Here is a 20,499-nt window from a genome sequence, read left to right on the forward strand (position 1 = left end):
TTTTGAAATATTTTATTTATTTTAATTGTTGTGATGCTTAAATATTATATAAACATTTGAAGAGGCAACGAATATAGAGTAAACTGTTAATGTACATAGTTGGTGCTCACTTGCATTTATGGTTTATTATCTGAAAGCAGTTGACAGATTTTACATCTTTGATATAAAGCACTGCCATATTTGTATTTTAAACAGAATTTAGACATTTTATGTATAGCTCAGATTGATGGCATTCTTTCTATTTTGTGTTAGTATTTGTTATTTAGCTTTTGTTTTTCTGAGCTGTCTTTAACTTCTAGCAATTTTTTTTTTTCAGTCATCTTTTATATACTCTTAGCTCCACATGAAATAAATAAATGTTGTTCTTGTTAAGCCTGTAGGACTGGATATGTGGGGTTGTGAAACTAATTTGGCAAGAGGATAATTTAATTGAAATGAAATGAATATTGAGAAGCCACAGAAATATTTAAAATAGTGACATGAATATTAGGATGAAAATTCCAGGGCTCCCTATAATCATTTGTAGTTAAAGTACAAAAGTATGAAGAATTGCTCTGATAGAGGATCATGAGAAATGACAAACATTGATATTTTAGCAATTCTGAAATGTTTTTAATCCATTCTAAACAACCTAATAAATAATGTAATTTCCCCATCTGAGACCATATTTTCCGATTCTAGTTAAAATAACAGATTCAACTTCTGCCTCAGATGGGAGGTTACAACTGTAGCTACTTGTATTTAGAAAATAATGCTGGCATCATTTGGTACTGCCTAAGAAAAGAGACTCTATTGATAATTGATAATAGAGTATCACCGTGGTGCTTGTTACTATTTATGAGCTTCCATTGAAGTGATTCCTTTTTATTCATAGCAGCGTAATCATTTCCAAAGACCCCAGTATTTGCTGCTATTATTTTGTAAACTCCCCTGATGTTCCTGAACAGGAGGATTTCCTCACATCGTTTCCTTGGGTCTGGACATCATAGGGATAACAAATGTGCTTATTTTATAGGAAGTGATTTTAAAATTTAAACTGAGAACTACCTGGGATCATAGTGTTTCTGTGATTTTATTTAATTATGTATAGTAATTGTCCAGTGCCAGAAAAACCATGACTTGCAAAATACTTTGCACTCAAAATGTTTTTAGTGTGTTTTTAATTGTTTATGGTTTCTGCTTTCTTTGACTACTTGACGTACAAAATGATTTCATATGACTACTCCATTGAAGAGCAAAGGTAACTCATGTTTAAGTAATTAACTGCTTGTTTTATGTGGTTATGATATTATTCCACTATTTTCAAAAAATAACAATCATGCATAGTATTCATTGCAAGACAGTGAAAAATATAATTTACTACATATATTGATTTTAAATGTTGCCTTAAATAGGTGGAAATGAGCAGTAGTAATTGCTGTGTACTGATTTACCTCAAGGTGCAAAAGAATAAAACCTGTACATACTCCATTTGCAAAATAAATTCATATAAACAGCCTTGCACTTTCTTAGATGCCTTGGTTTCCAGGATGGAGCTTAGTGCTACTGAATACCCTGGCCACAGTGCCACCTCAGGATATTCTATTCTTCTCTCCACCCAATTTTATTTATTTATAGATGTCTGTTTACAAAGACTATAAGAAATCCTGATGTTGACCATCTGAAATTAACCTTTTTTTAATGCTATTTCACTTTAAAATAGCTTTTGAGAAAACAATGAATGAACTTCCTTATGATAAAAGGATGATTCTGTATATTCTCTAATAATATTAGATACGCCGAAATGAAGCACACAGTCTTTCTAATGGTTTTGTGTGTGTGTGTGTGTGTGTGTGTGTGTGTGTGTGTGAATGATTTATCAAATCTTAAATCTTAAGTTGTTCAAAAAAGCTGTGGAGTATCAATATCCACTTTTGCCAAGTCTTCTGTAAAAAATGTAGGACAACATTTTTATGAGCTAATGCATGTATTTATAAAGCAGATTTCTTTTCTACTCAAAATCAACTTTTGTTTTTTCATCCAAAAAACATTTCTGTTTTTTCCACACACTTAAAATTTATGTATGTATATAATAGCTTTCTAACTTTTTTTGCTTTTGCAAAGACAGGTTAAAAATTCTGTAAAAAGAAAAATGGTTTCAGAAACTGAAGTATGACACCAGAACTTGCTGTTTAAGGATTATATCATGTTCATCAGTTCTGTATATGTGCTCCACAATTTTACATGTGAATCCTGTTTTAAAGTGCTCAGATTTCAGACATGTATGCCATTGATATAACATTGTAATTCAGAAATGTTTAATATTTTAAATTTATTTTATGTAGCTCACATCCTTGTTATCGTATGCAGTTCAAATATGTGAAGTGTCTTGGTTTAGTCCAACAATTATTTATTTTTTAGAAAGTAAACTTAAAGACTTTAAGGACATTCAAAATCTAAAATAGTGTTCAAAATTCAAAATTTGGCAATTTGAATGTAAAGTTGGTTCTTTTTTTAACTTTGTAAAAGGTAATATAAATATCAATAATAGGAAAACCTAGTTGGAAATCATCTAAAGGTCATTGAAAAAAATTTAATTAGCACATATTCTACAATTGACATAGAAAAATTGTTAAACCCCAGTTGTTGTTTTTTTATCAGATTTTTGTGCATTGATTGTTGTGGCTTTTCTTCTGTTGCTTTAATATTAAATTTTATTGTTTTGTTTTGTAGGGGAGATTATCTTCCAGTGTTGACTATGTTTAAGTAAATAGAAATTGAATTTTGTTCATTTACATAATATTTGATAGCTTGGTATAATTTTACAGTACAGTTCTAATTTTTATGGCTTTTATAATTACAATGATATTTTCTTTTGTAATAAAATCCAAAGTAAATTAAACATTTAAATTATAGAACTGATATTTTTCATTTATATGAAGTACAGGTCTCTACCAAGTCTATAATGTGAATGATCCTGCCTTTCAAATTTGTTCATAATTGTTAGAAGAAACTATATTTTGGAGATCTTACTGAAGTTGAAAGAGCAATAAAAGTCTACTGAATTAGTTGTTGGATGTTGTCTTGACTTTGCACTTTGATTATTAGAAGAGCTGCATATCTTTCTCAGGAAGAAGGGTTGGGGATATTAGTGATTTCTATTTCCTGCCTCCTACTAGGCATATGCTTCAGTAAGGAGACAGAAAAGAGGAAAACAGTGAGAAAAGAAGATGAAACAGAATAGCATATGTTCACAGTGACTTTTTGATAGTTAAGAAATACTGAAATTAAAGCCCTTTAGATAGGCTGGTCTATTAGTTTCCCTATTTTAAGACATATCTATTTAGGATAGAATTTTGCAATGTGATATGTAATGAGCATCATTACATGATGTATAATGAGCATGTAAATACTGAACTCTCAGACTCAAGGCTTGTTTTTATTTAATGGCTAATTATGAACTTTAAAAAAATAATAATAGCAAATGACAGGTCTTGGTTTGTTTTCCATTTGACATATACCAGGGGTGCCAAAAAATGTATACAAGTAGACACTTTGGTCAGCATTGCTCAAGCAGTAGTTTGCTGTAATCACAAGTGTCTGGGCGCTGATGGTAGCCATTCTGAGCACCTCTTGTAATTGCAGAAGTCAAACTTATATTGAGTATTACAATTTTAAGTGTTTTCCTTTCTTAAAATGTGTGTACTTTTTTTTGGCACCCTCTATAGGTACTACTGTCTGTGTGTTCTGCACTAGATAACCTTTGGGAATGAGATGGAGAAAGGTGCTTATGGCTTTGGAAATTTCATTTGAACATTTTGCTTACATTTATTTTAGGAAAAAATATTTTTGTTTAGTTCCATCTTCAGAACTTTGAGTGTTTGTTTGTTTGTTTGTTTTTTGTAGGAGGAGGGGGATAAAAGAAAGGAAATAGTTTCTCACTTTTTTTTTTTTTTTTTTTGGATCTTGTTCATTAAGGCATATCTGATCTCTTGAGTGTCAGTTCTTTCTGTGGTTGAACTTTATTTACATTCCTACCTCTGTGCTTTTAATGAAAACATTCCTGTTTGGAAAACCTTCCTTTCTAATTCTCTGCTATTCTTTCAAAGCTCAATGTAAGTTCTGCTTTTTCTTCAAATTGTGCTCAGCCTATAAGATCATTCTCATTCCTCCACTGAAAGAGTGTGTGTGTGTGTGTGTGTGTGTGTGTGTGTGTGTGTTTAAATCCCCCCCTCCGCCTTCCCCCCCCCCCCTTCTGGTGATTTGGTGTAAGTATACCAGTGGTCTAGGGGTATTTTAAAATTTGGGGGAAGTGTTTTCATCTTTTTGCCAAGTTGAACCTGAATATTTTTCTGTTTTAATACCTATATATTACTTTTATTTATGTTATAGTTATATATAGTGTTTTACGTTTGAACTATGTAATTTATATTATCTGAATTCATTTCAGGATAGTAAAAATATATTAGAAAACATAAAAGGGGGATGTTAGGTCTTACAGATCTGTGCTCTACCACAGAAACCATAAGCTTGGTGCAAGCATGATTCCTCTGTGGTCATGTATCTTTATCACGTTACAGAGGACAATGTTGCCCCTTTCTAAGTGGAGAACAAGTGCACCTCTCCCCCAGAAGCCAGTGTCTTTCATGCCTCTTAATCTGCTATGCAACTTTCAGCTATATTCAGGGAAGGCGAAAACATGAGTTTAATATTTTGTTGAGAAGGGGGGAGGGGGAAGCACATTCAGTATTCTGATGAAGAAAAGTACAGTGGAGTCATTTCGTCTCACTGCTTAATTTAAATGTAGAGAATACTTTTCCTACTCAGCATAAGTTTGCCTGTCCCCATCAGCTTTTAAAAAATTTTTATTAGTAACATTAATCCCTCTGGTTTTATGATCTCTGAAGTTTAAATTTTAATTAGTTCTGCTATATTTACCTGAGTTTTGCTTTTGTCTCACCTTTCTATATTTCCAAAATGGGACCTTAGTATTTTAGTTTAAAAAGTAAGTTTTCAGTTACCAAAAGCCACATGTTATTCCATTGTGCCTACTTTTCATTATTATTCAAAGCAGAAAACATAAGGGGAGGGTTCACTTCATTTTAAACTTAAGTTTTGGGAGATTTAATCACCATAGTAATTGAGACACTAGTGGGTATTTGGAGCGATATTAAGATGGGATTGACTAGATCCTATACTTGAAGAAATTCTCATGGGAACATCACTTGACAATTGGTTCAGACTGCACTCTAGATTCTAACTGTAGGTTCAACCCTACCTCATCACTTAACTAGCTCTGACATGTTGGGCAACTTAGGAAACTTCTTGTGCCTGCATTTTATAACTCCAAACTGGGATGAAGAATAACAACTAACAGATGATGTTGTGAAACGTAAGTGAAATAAAGAGGAAGAATTTGGAATAGTGCCTAGCATAGAATGATCACTCAATATGTTTCATTTTTTAAAGCTCAATACTGTTAAGTCTTTTTAAAGCTTTATCTAATGCAATTACAATATTTTTCAAGAAGAAGCTTCAGATTTTCATAAAATGTGAAGAGACTTGCCCAAAGCCAGAAAAAGAACCAGTATTAGGTGTACCATACAGATCCTTTGAATCTCAGGTCACTCTTTGCCGCCACCATATTCTCATTGCCTGAAATACGCAGTGCGTTTGAGTAACTATTTTCATGCTATATGAAAGCTATTTAACATGTACCATTGATCCTTTTTAAACTAAATGTTTGCTTTGAAAAAATTGATTTTTAGTCCATAGCAATTCTTGAAACTAAACACCCTAAGATGAAGGAAGCTGCTCGTTTACACCCATTTTATTTCAAATGTTAAAGATTAGGCACACTAAGTCTAGAAAAATCCACAGCGTTTTGGAAAACAACACAGGCAAGTAGCTCTCGATCGGGGTGAAGTTCCTGCAAAGCCACCTGTAAGCACCATCTCGCTCCTCTCCAGCTTGCAGCCTTGGGGCTGGAAGCTGCGCGTTCTCTGGTTACTATGGCAACACTGAGGCAGGCGTCACCTGTGACTATAGCGCTCGGCACGCGGCAGCGCGGTGGGTTCTGATTGGCTGCGGAGCCCCGGTGAGGCGGAAGAAGGAGTGTTGGCATTGGCTCAGCCGACGCCGGTTGACAGCCTAGAGGAGGATTTGATTGAAAAACCAACGGTGCAGCTGGCCGTGGTGCCCCCGAAGTTGAGGGGACCTGAAGTGGGCTGCCGGGAGGGCGGGACGGTCCCTCCTATCCGGAGCAGCGGATGACAGCAGCGGTGACAATGAGAAGGGCGATTTAGAGATTGGCCTTAAGGAGGGACCCTCCCTCCGGCGCGGTGAGTAGGGCAGGAGCGGGCGTTCCTCCGGGCCCCGCGCGGTGTAAGGCAGGGTCTCCAGGGAGATGCCCACAGTTTCCTTTTGGAGCAACCCCGAAGCCTTGGGCGTCAGCTTCACTGACATGCGGCAGGGACACGACAGTGAGGGCGGTTGTGGTAGGTGAGTCACCATGAGATTGTCTCATAGCAGATGGGTTGGTGTTGGACGAACGGATGGTGGGAAAGTGCCTTCAACGATGTATGTTCGACGAAGGAATTATTCTGGTCACCTGGAGCTTCAAACTGTTCACACATCTCTGGAGACTCAGTCATAAAACCCTGATGGGCCTCGCTCTTTTTCGTTCCTCTATATGATGATGCCCTGACTGGCCCTAAGCTTTTCTGTTGCACGTGGGTGAGCCTGTCCACTAACATGCCTCAGGCACCATATGTCTGCTGATGACTGGAAAGCTTCCAATTCCGCTTAGCAGGCTCCACTAAGCTCCAGCCCCCCAAATCCAACTGCCGGTTAACCACACATGAGCAATCCTAAACGCATCTACCCCCACTCCCATCAGACTGTCTCTCCCTTAGATTCCCTGTCTTGGGCACCACCATCTATTCAGTTACCAAGAACACTTTCTGGGCAATATCTTTGACACTACCACCTCTTCTTGTGCGTTTCCATCAATTATCAAAGTTATACCTTAATAGCTGTCAAATCAATTCCCACATCACTGTCTCCATTCTCAGTCTATTGCAGTTTCCACCAGTCCCCTAGTTAAATTCAACACCCATCCAGCTTCCCTGATTCCAGTCTGGCTCTATCCAATCCATTTTCCCCCCACTATTGTTAGACTGATCTTTCTAAAAAAACAAAAACAAAACAAAAAAAAAACCACACAAAAAAAAACCATGTAAGGGTGTTTCACTTCTTGCAAAGATTCCCCATTGTTCAAATACAAACTCTGTCCGCAGTTCTGTCTTGTTTGTTGCCATATCGTGCCACAGTCTCACATGTGTGTGGTAATTTCACCTCCTCTCACACTGCTTGCAATGGACTCCACTTTTTGCACCATCCCCAGCTCTGCTCTCACTCCCCAGTCATTCTCTGTTGCCTGAGTACTTTTCTGCTTCCTCCCCTAGACTTCAGGCAAGAGACCATGTTTGTTTTCCCCACCATGTGTTGTATCTGTCACAGTACCATGCACATAGCAGGGGCTCAACAGATACTGGTTAAATGAATGAGTCTCCAAAATGAGAAATTATTCTTTTTAATGGCATCCTTATTAGTTTCAGAAAAGTCAGAAATAACTTCCAGCCAATGAAGCTTTTGTTTATAAAAGCTGAATGTTGAATTTACAGGTTTTGCTTTGATTTTAAGACCCCTATGTTAATTCATAGTCTGTATTTCAAGGCATAGTCATTATGATGGTAGCTGTTATTATATGCCATAAATTTAAAATGGAAAACAGAGAGAGTACATCACTGTTTGCAAGAGATACACTTCAGAGTCAGATACTTGTACGTGGGTTGGTCAGACATATATGGCTCCAGCATTTTAGCTCTGAGGCCCAAAGCAAATTAGCCTCTAATTGTTATAGCTTCTTTATCTGTACAATGGAATAATATTAACACCTAACTCACAGGACTGTTTTAAAGACAAAATGCACATAATCCATATCAAGTGCCTTATACTTAGTTCATTTTCACATGTTTTAAAAACAGAAACATTCACATGGATGTTTGTAGCAGCTTTATTCACAATTGCCAATACCTGCAAACACCCAAGATATCCTTCAGTGGGTGAATGGATACATAAACTGTGATACTTCTAGACAATGGAGTATTTATCAGTGCTAAAAAGAAGTGAGGTGTGACACCATGAACAGACATGGAGGAACCTTAAGAGCATATTATTAAGTGAAAGAAGCCAATCTGAAAAGACTACATACTATATGATTTCAGCAATATGACATTCTGGAAAAGGCAAAACTGTGGAAACAATTTAAAGATCAGTGGTTGCCAGGGGTTAAGGGTGGGGAAGAAATGAATAGACAGAGAACAGAAGATTTTTAGGGCAGTGAAAATACCGTGTGATTTCATAATGATGGATATATGTCATTACACATTTGTCCAAACTCATTGAATGTACACCCTAACGTCTATGAACTAAATGCAGAGTGAATCTTAAGATAAACTGTGGATTTTGGGTGATGATGATGTGTTAATATATGTTCACCCTTGATATAAAGTGTACCATTCTGATGAATAATACTGATGATAGGGGAAGCTATGCAGGTGTGGGGGCAGGAGGTATTTGGGAAATCTCTGTACCTTCCTGTCAAATTTGTTGTAAACCTAAAACTGCCCTAAAAAATAAAATCTAAAAAAAAAAAAGCAAGAAAAAGAAACACATTGAAAGTTAGAATTGTGAAATTTCCATGGTTAGCTCACAAAAGGTAAAAATCAATCTTTTAATTCAGTCAAGTGCAGTTTCTAGCAAATCATCCTACTACTTGATCAAACTACAGAGGGTGCCAAAAAAATGTATACACATTTTAAGAAAGGAAAAAATGGCATTTATATAATATGCATGTGTATGTTACACTTGACATAAATGTGAATAACACCTTTTCTTCAGGAAATTTTATTGTCCTGTTCGTGTACACTTGAGCTAGTCCATATTTAACATGAATTATCTTACCTACTTTGTGGCTTCCTTGTGTTTATAAAGAGATTTTTGTCAAACCAAAATTCTATAATTGGATACTGGTCAGCTGGGGCAAACTTAGTATTTGCTGATAGTTTTTTTTTTCATTATCTTTATTCTCCATATCTAAACAATGATACTCCAATTATACTCGGAGGTTCCCAATCATGTTTCATGGGATTTCCGTTCATCCATCCATCCATCCATCCATCCATCCATCCATCCATCCATCATTTATTGAATATTTCTTTTGCTGTAAACTAGCAATGCTGTGCTGGATGCTGGAGATGAGAAAAATGGCTGTCATTTCTATCCCTGATTAGTTTATAATAAACAAAGGAGACACACATGCATATTTATTGAATTATTGCCTGAATCTGCCCCTTTACTAAGAGCGGCAAGGCAGAGCCTGGTGGGGTTGTGACCCATTAAGGTCAGTGAAAAGTTCCTTAAAGAATGGGTATGATGGGTGAGCCTGCCAGGGTGTTCTGCACCAATATGGCCCCCCGAGTCCAGGAGTAAATGTCCTTGGGTGTCCTGGAGCAGCAAGTCTGGAACAAGGAGTCAGGGCCCAGGTATGAGTGGAGCTGGCTGAGGGGCAGAGGTCCCATTCATGGAACACCTGACAGGCCTTAGTAATTTTGGTTTTCATCCTAAGAGGAATGGGAAGCCCATAAAGGTTTAATTGGTTAAATCTGTACCATAAAAGGGGGCACTTTCGTTGCTGTGTGGAGAACAGATTTCTTGTTTTTTGGGAGGAGGGAGAAATTGGAAAATGGGGCACCTTAGGAAGTGATTAGTACGGTGTTCAGCTAGTTCAGGTGATGATGTACCCTAGGGTTATGGCAGTGAGCGTGGAGAGAGGTGAACAGAGAGGGACCATATGGAGTAGAAACAGTCAGGATTTAGTGACGAAATGAGCAAGGGAGGGGCGAAGAGGGAGGTGTCATTTTTCTGAGGTTCTTGCCAAAGGGCTATTCTTTATTTGAGACTATTTTATTCCATAAATAAGCTGTAGCCTTGCAGGTCAACACTATTCATGTACCCATCAGTCACCTATTTCCGGATTTCTCAGCTCCAGTTCCACTTGTCTCCTCACCACCTCCCAAACCCACTCTCAGGATCTTGGTTTGCTCCATCCCTTGTTTTCTCCACTGGAATATTCTTCACCCACTGTGGGGACAGAGCCAGGAGTGCAGTTTCCAGGCTCTCGGCCTCACCTGGAAAGGTGCTCACTCGGGTAGTAAATGGCCATCAGCTGTGATTGGATGGCCATCAGCTGTGGCTAGTTGGCTGTCAGCTGTAACCATTGAGCCATTGGCCAATAATATAGCTGCTGTGGCTATGCTAGCAGAAAATGGGGGCTAGCAAGAAGATGGTGGCTGAGCTAGCAAGCGGCAGAGTGTGGATTGCAGGTTGCAGAGAAGTGGATTGCTAGCAAGTGAGATTGTTTGGCAGAGACAAGTGGATGGCGGGTTGCGGATAGTGTGGCTCCTGCCTCCTGTGTCTCCAGCCCAGTCGCCAGCGAGAATATAGTGGTATGACTCCCCTATCTATGGCTCCGTGGGTGTTCCTTTTTGACCTCACCATGTCCTGCGTTCTTTTGTGGGGAGTGGGACCAGAGACCCCGCAGGCCGCCCCACATGACACCACCCTGCCCATTCTTATGGACCTTCTTCTAGTCCCCAGTTCATGAGTCTTTCTATAACTCTCCGGCCCATGGTGGTTTTTCTTTCCCCGGAATTCATTCAACTTGTAATCTCCTTTGGAAATTAATTTTCTCTGCTTTCTGACATTTCTGTTTTAGGTTGAACTATAAGAACTTGCCCCTTTTTTTTTAAGGGCCCAATATCAGCAGTTTCATATTGTTTAACTGCATATTTGTGATTTCTCACACACACTGAATTGTGGGTGGATTTTTTTTTTTTTTGCAGTGCCCAATAGTGTGTCTTGTGCACAGTCAGAGCAGAGTAAATAAAAAAAATGCGTTTAAAAGCAAATGTTAGTCGATGAAATTTAATTTAATGTAATCGCTCAGAAAGTACTTCTGGTTTCTTGCAGTGCTGCCAATTGTTATGAGCATCAATGTGTTTATCCAATGTTCTCGTCACTCTTAAAAAGTCTAGGGGGTCGGGCTGAATCCATGGATTATAGCTAACCCATGACACACTTATTATCATGACTTGTCACCATGCTGGTTAACCTTCTGAGGAAGACATTTCGGGCCATGTCTTATTCAGTGCAGTATTCTCAGTGCCTGGCATATATGAGAGGATCAATAATTATTTCTTGAAGGAATGAATGAATATCATCGTCACCTTTCTCTCTCACAGAAACAGGGAATAGAATGTAATTTTTCTATGTTTGGGGCTAATGGGAAATTGGTGAGCTACTTTAATTATGTTCATTGACTGATGAATATAAATTCTTCCTTCATATCTTCTGGACCCTTTTTTTTTTTCTCTTTTCAACATCACTACTTAATATATGGGTCTCAGGTTCATTTGTTCTGACACAGGCACAGTATAAACTCTGTCACGAGTAGACTCGGGTTAGCAGCCACACAAGACATGAACACAGACATGTCATGAGTAAACTTCATGCAGTGGCAATTGAAGGAATCCACAGAAATGACATTCATGCCTGAAGGTATTTACCAAAGATATGAATTTGAATGGGATTAAAGATTGAAAATAGGAATATTATAATGGTATTTGTTGCCACATATTCTAGTGGGTTTTGGAGCAGCTCTCTCAGACCAACTTGGGTTAGAAGCAGCGAGAGGAAAATGAAGGCAAACTCTTAAAGGAGTTTCTAACATATAGTCGATGGCCAGTAAATATTTGGAAAGAGAGGGAGACAGTCAGAATACTATTAGATTCTTTTATTCTTTTTACCCCCAAGTGCTTGTTTAAATAAAAAATAGAAAGTTGTGTAAAGTATAAACTATTTACACAAGGAGAGTATCAAGGCTGTTGACTCAGAAGTAGGGCCATGATAATTCCTGCCCATAGCTGGCGACAGACACACTCCCGCCAATGGAGGTTCTGTAGCAACCACATCTTTGTTTTCTCCTACGATGATGATAATACAATACACCACCTATCCATTTCACCTGAGTGAACCAGGATGAATGAATGGATGTTTGTAAGCACTCCAGGGTCCCGGAAGGGAAGTTATGCAAGCATCAGGTGTTATTATACCACTCTTTGCCCTCAGCAAAGGGCCAATGTCAACAGATTCTCTCTTTCCCGTCTACTCCAGAGTTTGCCATTAAGATTTAGACCCTGAAGGTGAAATGGCGTCTGTTTTCCTTCTACTCTTAGGCACATTTTACCTCTTTGGGCCTCCGTATCTTCATGTGTTAGATGGAGGGCACTGAATCGTGACCTGCAACGGATGATTGTAGATCTGTTTTGTGTGTCCTGTGCAGATGTTTCAACTCGTTTTGCTTCATTTTTAATGTGGTTTTGAATCCCTTTAGGCAAGGTATGCCTTCTCAAATTTAACTAAAGTCCTGCCACTCTGTCATCTACTCTATACCTGTCATTCATTTACATTCTGTTCCTGGGCCTGGAAAATGTTAGACCCCTGATGTTCTGTAAGGTTCTTTCTTGAACTGTCTCTATTCTGCTGGTTCCACACATATCGCCCATCAAAGAACAATAATAATGTAATGTCAGGAGTAAAATCAAACCTACAGTTTAGAGAACCAGACGACCTTTTTGAGCTATAATAGGTATAAGCAAGTCATGTTTCATATAGGAGTTCCTTGACTTTTTGATCACTTTGCTTTTAAAATGTGTGTGTGTGTGTGTGTCTCATTTTCCAGTAATTTGTCCAATTTAAGTTGACACTTTCTGTTCAGGGTACATAATTTTCTAAAACACAAATAATTTGGAAGACTAAGTACCTCTATAGCTGTGAGCTTAAGTGCAATTATTCTTTGTAGAAAGAAACCCTTTCTCTATTCTCAAGCACTTTACTTAAATAAACTGCTTCAGTGGCTAGCTCATTTTTAAGGGTGTATTTTGAAACAATTTTAGACTTACATAAAAGCTGCAAAAGTAGTACAGCAAGTTCCTATATACCTTTTACTCAGTTTCCCCTAATGTTAGCATCTTACATCACATGGTACAATTAGCAAGATTAATAAAATAACATTTAGCCAATGCATTTTAACACAATTTTTTTTGGTTGCTTTATGTGAATTATATCTTATTTTAACCACTTTTTTTTTTCAAAGAACCTTTATTAAAGGAATTTTAAGAAAAACACATATACAGCAAAGGAATTGGAGAAATGATTTTTCATTTTGCAGCGCCAGCTAGCTATGGGGCTGCAAGTTCACTAAGTTTCTTTAATGTCCACTTGAGCAGCAACACCTCTGCCACTTGTCATCTAATATGGAGATTAACCATAATTCATCAACGGAAATGAGGACTGTTGTTGGAATGAGGAAGTTCTAACTTCCTTTTGTGGTAGGGTTCATGGCAGTTTGTTTTAGTACTTTTTCAAAATAATAACCCTGATGTAGCCAAAGTGGTAATTAACTTTAGTCATGCCAAACTCTCTTACTGTTATTATTTTCCAAGTGTTGCATTTTTTTTTTTTTCCAACCATTGGTAAATGTAGTAAATAAAAATGTTTACAAAGATGCAATCTAAGTGCTTGGGAGAAAAATGTATTTGTGGGATTTGAAGCTATTTCCCATAATGAATCAACTGATTTTGTTTTGTCTTTAGCAAAGATGAGGCCGTTTAAAGCTCTTTTGAACAGTCAAGTCAACTGTAGAATAAAAAGAATTTCCAGGTAGAGAATCTGAAAACCATATCACAAATACTCACTGTATTACTTAGTTAGTGGGTTTATATTGTACAATTTACATTAATTACAGTCAATTAGGTGATTTTACCATGGCTTGGATATCTTTCTCTGTCATATGTGTTTACCTGCAATTACCAAGTGATCACAAGCAATGAGGTGTGTGTCTCTGGGGACTTCTGGTAGCATTAACCCAAATTTCAGTAAAGACAGGAATTACTTTCAAGAGTTTCTTTTTAAAAAATGGATTAAAAAATTCAACAGTGAATCAGAACTATGATGATTTCTGTGCTTGAGGAGGGCTGTAAACACCAAACACATTTGGCTGTCCTGGGGGGTATGGAAAGATCTTTTTTTCTCCCATCAGAGATAGTATTTGGATCCCATGACTGAGATGTACGAAGGAAAGATACCAAGAGTTTCTGTTCTTAAAGTATATGCATTTGGATTTTATATATAAACTTTCACTTCTGTGCCCACTCCCATTTTTTAAGAAAAAGTATTAAATTTCAACTTTTCCCTTTAGAATCAAAGGAAAATCCACGTGAGCTCAAGTGTTTGTATAGCAAGTATTGTAATCTCCTTGACCTCATCTCATCTTTAAAATAAATGTTAGAAAATGAGTGGTTTTCTATTTGTATTTTTAGTAGTGGAATCCTTTTCTCAAATGAAACTGTACATGGAACCCCAGAGACATGCTTGGGTTTAAGTGGGGAGCCCACATTCAGCCCTAACAACGTACCCATAGCTCTCTCTTTCCAGTTTCACTCCCTCCTCCTGGTTGTCCTGGAATTGACAACTACTCAGTCCCCTCAGGCTGTGGAATTAGGGTAGTGGGTCTCAGAGAATCTTCCAGGGTTGCTGTGAAAACAATATTCTTATTTGAAAAGAGAGACTTCAATTACCTAAGACAGTGCTAGTTATAGTATTTAGGTGGTCTTCAGACTGAAATGTTACTGGTCTGTGAGTGATAAATATAAAATTGAGAAGAAGCATTTAGAAATGTTTACAGCAATTCAACATTGCCGTGGTATCTAAGCACATAGATAAGTGGACTTATCTTGCTGAATAGGATATGGACCAAAAGTACTAGCCCTTAATAGATTTGAAATAAAAAAAAAGCTTCATAGATAGTTTGAGTAGCACTGTTCATGAATATTAGCTACTAGAGAACTCTGATTTCCCTCCTAAAGTCTGAATAAGTGAGATAATTCCTGAGTGTGTTCAAGGTTATTAGAACATTACAAATACTGATCAGTTGATTTGATTTATAAGGATGGTTTATGAGAGGTTTTTTTTTTTTTGAACTAAAAGAATAATGACAGTTTTTTTAAAATAATTTTTTATCCATTTTTTCATTTTTTTATTCAATGAGTATTTATTGTTTGCCTCCCAGGTGTCCAGTAAATAAGGGAGGTCCAGTCCCTGACCTTATGCGGTCATCAGGCAGTCGCAGGATTTCATGCATGGGATTGCAACGTGGGGAGGACAGACTTTCTTGGGCACCAAAGAGGAGCATAGGCTTGGTGATGTGGGTAAAAGCAAATCATTCACAAATGTTGCTAAAAAAGTATTAAGTCACTCCATAGAGATTGTGCCACAAACATTTTTTGAGTTTTTATGCTGTGTTTACACCTTGCTGTGTGCACTGTTCTAAGAGCTGTTCTATGTGCTGGGGATATATCTGGTGGATAAAACAAGACACAATCCCTGTCCACACGGGGCTTAGGATCTAGTGCAAGGAAACCAATAAATGGACAAGAGGATTCGCGACACTGATGAGCTCAGGAAGGAAATAAAACAGGGTGAGGTGGTTGACATGAGTACGTGGGGGTAAATATGGTGCAGAGGTTCATCAGAGGCGCCCTCACTGAGGAGGAGACTCTGAGCTGAGACCTGAGTGACACGAAAGAGCCGGCCTGGGAATGTGAGACGGAAGCAGTGAGTGGCAAGTGTGGAGACTTTCAGGCAGGAATGAGGCTGGCATGTTTATGGGCCCGGGAGAAAGCCAGCGTGGCTTAAGTGGAATAAGCAAAAGGGAGCGGCTCGAGGCGTTCCGAGAGGTGAAAGTCATGGTTACAAGCCAAATGCGGTAGGAGGCCGCAGGAAGGTTGTGCTGTGCACCACAGAGTGGCTCGATCTGAGTCAAATTTTAAATTAATCCCATGGGCTCCTGTGAATATAGAGGAGCAAGAGCAGAAGCAGAGACTAGTGAGGAGGTGGTGACAGTGGTCCAGGCAAGAGATACGATGTGATGGCTCGGAGTATAGAGTGATAGCAGTGGGGCTGGAGGCAAGGGACAGCTGACTGACCGGCTTGAATGTGGGAGGTCAAGGAGAGGGATCCTTGACCTAGGCACCTAGGGATCCTTGTCTAGACTAGCTGGGTGGTGCCAGTGCCTGAGATGGGGAGCACTAGGGGAATTTGGTACTGGGGGTGGGAATCTAGAGTTTTGTGTGGGGAGTGTTAGGTTTGGGATGCCCATTAGACACCCAGGTGGTGACTTGCATTGAGGAGGTCAGGATGGGGTTAGGGCTGAACACTTAAATTTGGAATTATGGATGATACGTAAAGCCATGGGACTGTAAGGGCTCCCTTAGGGAGAGGGGTTAGATAGAGAGGAGAGGAGGGCCAAATCCCAAGCTAACTGCTAGGCCGTGGGATCATGCTGGCTTCTGGAGAGGTCAAGCAAAGGCAAAGGGAAATTGTACTCAGTAGTTGAAAGCTACTGCAGTAGGCCCTGCTCAGCGTGTATCCACAGCGAAGATTCTTGTACCCTCATCACCCACAGCTCCTGTACTGGAGTCGGTGATCACAAGGGATCACATGGGCATTCCACCCAGAGCCTCTGCCATCCCTTATGGCTGTTTGTTCCAGGTATTGGTGTCAATGTTCTTTTACTTCTAACAGCCAATTCCTGTAGCTCTCTTTTTGGAGGACTCCCCCCAAGCTCCTGGAATTTCCTTGCCTCCCAGTCAGAAGTGCCTTGGGAGTTATGACCTCCCATGGTGGCCCTTAACCAATGACTGGTGGTGACAGGAGCACGAAAGCCCAGCTCCCCCCCACCCCCTCAGGTTTAGACAGCTCTGAGGCATAATCTATATATCCAGCGCTCCCCTTGGAATCACACGGAAGCTACCCCCTGGAGAGCTCTTGCCTCAGGTGGCACCCTTGTCTGACCTGATCTTGGGAACATTTCCTCAATAAGTGTTTTCCCCTGGGCAACCTGACTTAAGACCAGAACTGCCCGCCTGGCCACCACACACTGTGCCCCCATTTTAGATGATAACCATTGGTATAGTGTCATCATTATTTTAAAATGAGATTGGATTAAATATGTAAAGCATTCCCAAATTCTCAAAAAAAATTTGTTTTTCAGAATAATTTCCATGTTAACAGCCATCAAGCGGAAAGGATTTTGTTTTTTTATCTTAAAGGCAATTTTCTGTTTCTACTGATTCTGGTGAATTTATTTACTGTTTAATTAAGTGAAACATTTCCAGAGAGTTATTTATTTTCGTTCTTCCAGCTCACAGAGTAGACGTTAATCTTAAACGGATAAAACTATTAGATGATTGTTTCCTGTTCACATACTGGGTCAATAAAATTATGGAGATTAAACAAGGGATAAGGCAGGGTGTTTAGCAAAAGGAGCCTGTGAGCCTTTACACTTTTCATGTGTTAATCATTGTGGATTTCATTTCCTACTTCTCAGACCGTCTGCAGCTATGGTTTGGGCAGAAATTTGAAGCCATTGGGCTAGTGTGTCTGTGGAATTTTCCTTCTGTCCTTGAGGGAAAAGTAAAATTAGATTCTATTTATTTTGACTGACTTTCCATTTATTTTAGAACTTTTGGGGATATTTTAATATCTTGTTATAAAAAGTACTTGGGTCTTTTAAAGAATAATTTACGGATCATCATCCAACCTCCCTCTTTACCTCCCTTCCTCCTTCCTTTCTTCCTTCTTTTGAGTAAAACTGATGCTAAGTCAAATCTCTATCTGAATACACAACGTGTGTTTTAAAATTCCTAAGTGGGTTTTTCTTTGTTTGTGGGAGAATTACATACCTGTGGTAGCCTCTTTTACCTGTAGCCATTTTCAGTTTGAGATTGGGCATAGTAAATGTTCATTAAATATTTGTTGAATGGATGAGTCCATGGTGTCATGTACTAGGCAGAATCCTAAAATGTTAATAATGTGCTTTTCTTGGTGTGCATCTGTGGTGAGAGCCTTGATCCCCAACTCTGAATTCCAGCTCAACTCTTCGTCACAAATATGACGAGTATATTGGGAAAATCATTTTTATGTCCTTAAATTGTCTTTGTACATTTCACAAAATTAAATTTCACTAGATTCTGTTGCAGTGAAACACCCACTGGCAATTCCTTTTTAAATGCCTCTGAAACACTTGGATGTTGACCATCGATTTCACAATACATTGAGGCATGCAATTATAAGACAATAATGCGTGCTTTTTCATGCCTGAAAAACACACTGAAGTCAAGCTGTGGCATTGAAGCACAATGGAAAATTTTACGTACAATCAAGTTAAACCAATAGTATATTTAATTTTGTATTTGCTATGTAATTGAAAGTGTGGGTATCTTCAACTTTTTATTTCTAGTCTGGAAACTAAGCAAATGAATAAAAAAATTTATTAAAGGAAAAAAAAGCAAACAAATAAATTGCTCTGTCTATTACTCTGCCCATATTTATATTTTGAGTGGGGGTAGGAAATAGTATTAAAATTTATTCTAGGAAGGGTGATTACATTGACCACAAAGCTTAATTCAGATGATTGAAATGCCGGTTGGGTTGTTTGCCGAGGCTGGCAGCCTCACTATTCTGCTTGTTAAACAAAATTCAACTGAGTAAATTTTAAAGATCTTATTGGCTTTATTCAGAAATTCATAAATCGGGCAGCAGCCAATCTAGCAGATAGCAAGGAGCTCTGAGTTGCTGTACAAAATGAAAGACTTCTATCGGCAGAAGGGAATAGAAACAGGGAAGTTATATTAGGCAAAAAGCAGGTCGGTTATTGCAAAATTACCAAAAGGGGATGAGTTGGGTTTATCAGATAGATTACCTAACTAATGCTGATCAGGTGATTCCTGATTGACTAGTTTAAGTTTCCATCTCTGGGAGAGCTGAAAATGAAATTAAGTCTTGGTTTAGTGGCATGGAGTTTAGCATAAGCGACTCCATTTTGGGCCTATTGTCTTGGTTTAACAGGATGGTTGGGTGAGTTCAGAGGCTGTGCAAGACTGACCCAATTGTTGCAGGAGAGCTTATGACTGGAATTGATCCACATGGGCCTTCAGGTGACTGCTTGAAAGCTTTAGGAATTCTGGAACTCTAATGACACTTTGAGTGTTGCCCTCAACACTGTAATGTTTATTTGCAAGTGGACGGGGCTTTCTCGGGGACTCCTAGGGGCATGACTCATGATGAGGGCAGAACCCCCTGAACTAGCAGCATACAGTTAAGGATACTTGTCAAGAAAGACAAGTAAGAAAGTACAAAAGCATCAGTTGGGCTTCAGGTATTTGCTTATCGGTATATATTTTGGACATCCCAAATGAGGGCACATTTGCTGATATGCAGAGCAATACTTGTTGGGGCAATGAGTCAGAATATTTGAAATCAAGGATGACTCAGAAAATATAGACCCACGGGCTACTATAATTATAAACCATGCCCTAAATGTATCCAAAGGCCTTTGGATGATAATAGTAAATGGTATTTATATTCACATTTTTATTGTTGTGTTAGAAATAAATGTTAGTTTTTGAGTATGTAAATGAATGTTATAAGTGACTTTTGCCTACATTGATCGAGAATGTTTTGGAGCACACAACCCAACTAAAGTTTTTCCCTCTGGTTTACTTTGAAGGGAATGCAATGTTAATTCTGGGGCATTGACGTTTTACAATGCCTGATCCAGACAAAAAGGTGAAGACCACAGAAAAAACAACCGATAAAAAACAGCAAGGGATCACCACCAGGTAACCCCATACTGAGTCTCTGCTAATGATTAACTCAGGCAGTGGCCAGCAACCAGGTTTAATGGCTTTTTGAGAAATAGAATAGGCCTTTGACAGATGCTACACTGGGTTACAGTGTTTCCTGAAATGTTTGATCATTTCTAGAGTTCCAAAGGCAGTGTTTAGTGTGCACAGGTTTCAGCCTATAAAAACAGGCCTCCAAGTGGCAGTGCCATCAGTGGGTAACATGACTAGTTCTTCTGGAATCTTCTGTTGGTTGATGTTGTGTTATTCTTTCTTCTAGGGACTATTCAGATCTTAAAAGACTTCGGTGCCTTTTGAACGTTCAATCAAGCAAACAACAGGTAGTGTTTTCAAAGCCTGTGCAGACATCAATAAAAGAGAAATTACACCTTTCCAAAGGGATCTGTTTAATATCTTATGAACGATATGTCTACTTCTCTTTGTTCTTTCACGTGTTTTGTCTTTCTTCATCCAGCTGTTTCTCTCCTACCTGGTTCAGGTTCTGCCAAGACTTGGCATCCACAGCCTTTTCATCCTTCTGCTCTCATGCCTGGGTCCTGCTTTATCCTATGCTTCTCGCCACGTGTCCTAATTCCCAGAGCTCTTCAGTCTAGAAACAGCATGCTCTTCTACTGAATGTCTGATGTTCAAG

General features: G+C 38.7%; 1 protein-coding gene across 6 annotated transcripts in view; it reads left to right on the forward strand.

Annotated features, from left to right (window-relative positions):
* The first annotated feature begins 6,116 nt into the window (after positions 1–6,116).
* The window catches only part of NEK10 (NIMA related kinase 10), a 181,135-nt gene continuing 166,752 nt past the window's right edge, over positions 6,117–20,499 (forward strand). Inside the window, exons 1-3 of one of the 6 annotated variants that reach the window (XM_019745290.2) lie at positions 6,117–6,320; positions 19,733–19,844; positions 20,128–20,188. In XM_019745290.2, the coding sequence (XP_019600849.2) occupies positions 19,771–19,844; positions 20,128–20,188 (135 nt within the window). In that variant the 5' untranslated portion in view covers positions 6,117–6,320; positions 19,733–19,770. Of the gene's footprint in view, positions 6,321–6,382; positions 6,481–19,732; positions 19,845–20,127; positions 20,189–20,499 lie in introns of those variants that run through there. The other 5 variants (XM_019745292.2, XM_074312740.1, XM_019745293.2 and 2 more) reach the window with 5 other exon arrangements.

This window comes from Rhinolophus sinicus, linkage group LG10, assembly GCF_036562045.2.
Source record: "Rhinolophus sinicus isolate RSC01 linkage group LG10, ASM3656204v1, whole genome shotgun sequence".
NCBI classification, from domain to species: Eukaryota; Metazoa; Chordata; class Mammalia; order Chiroptera; family Rhinolophidae; genus Rhinolophus; species Rhinolophus sinicus.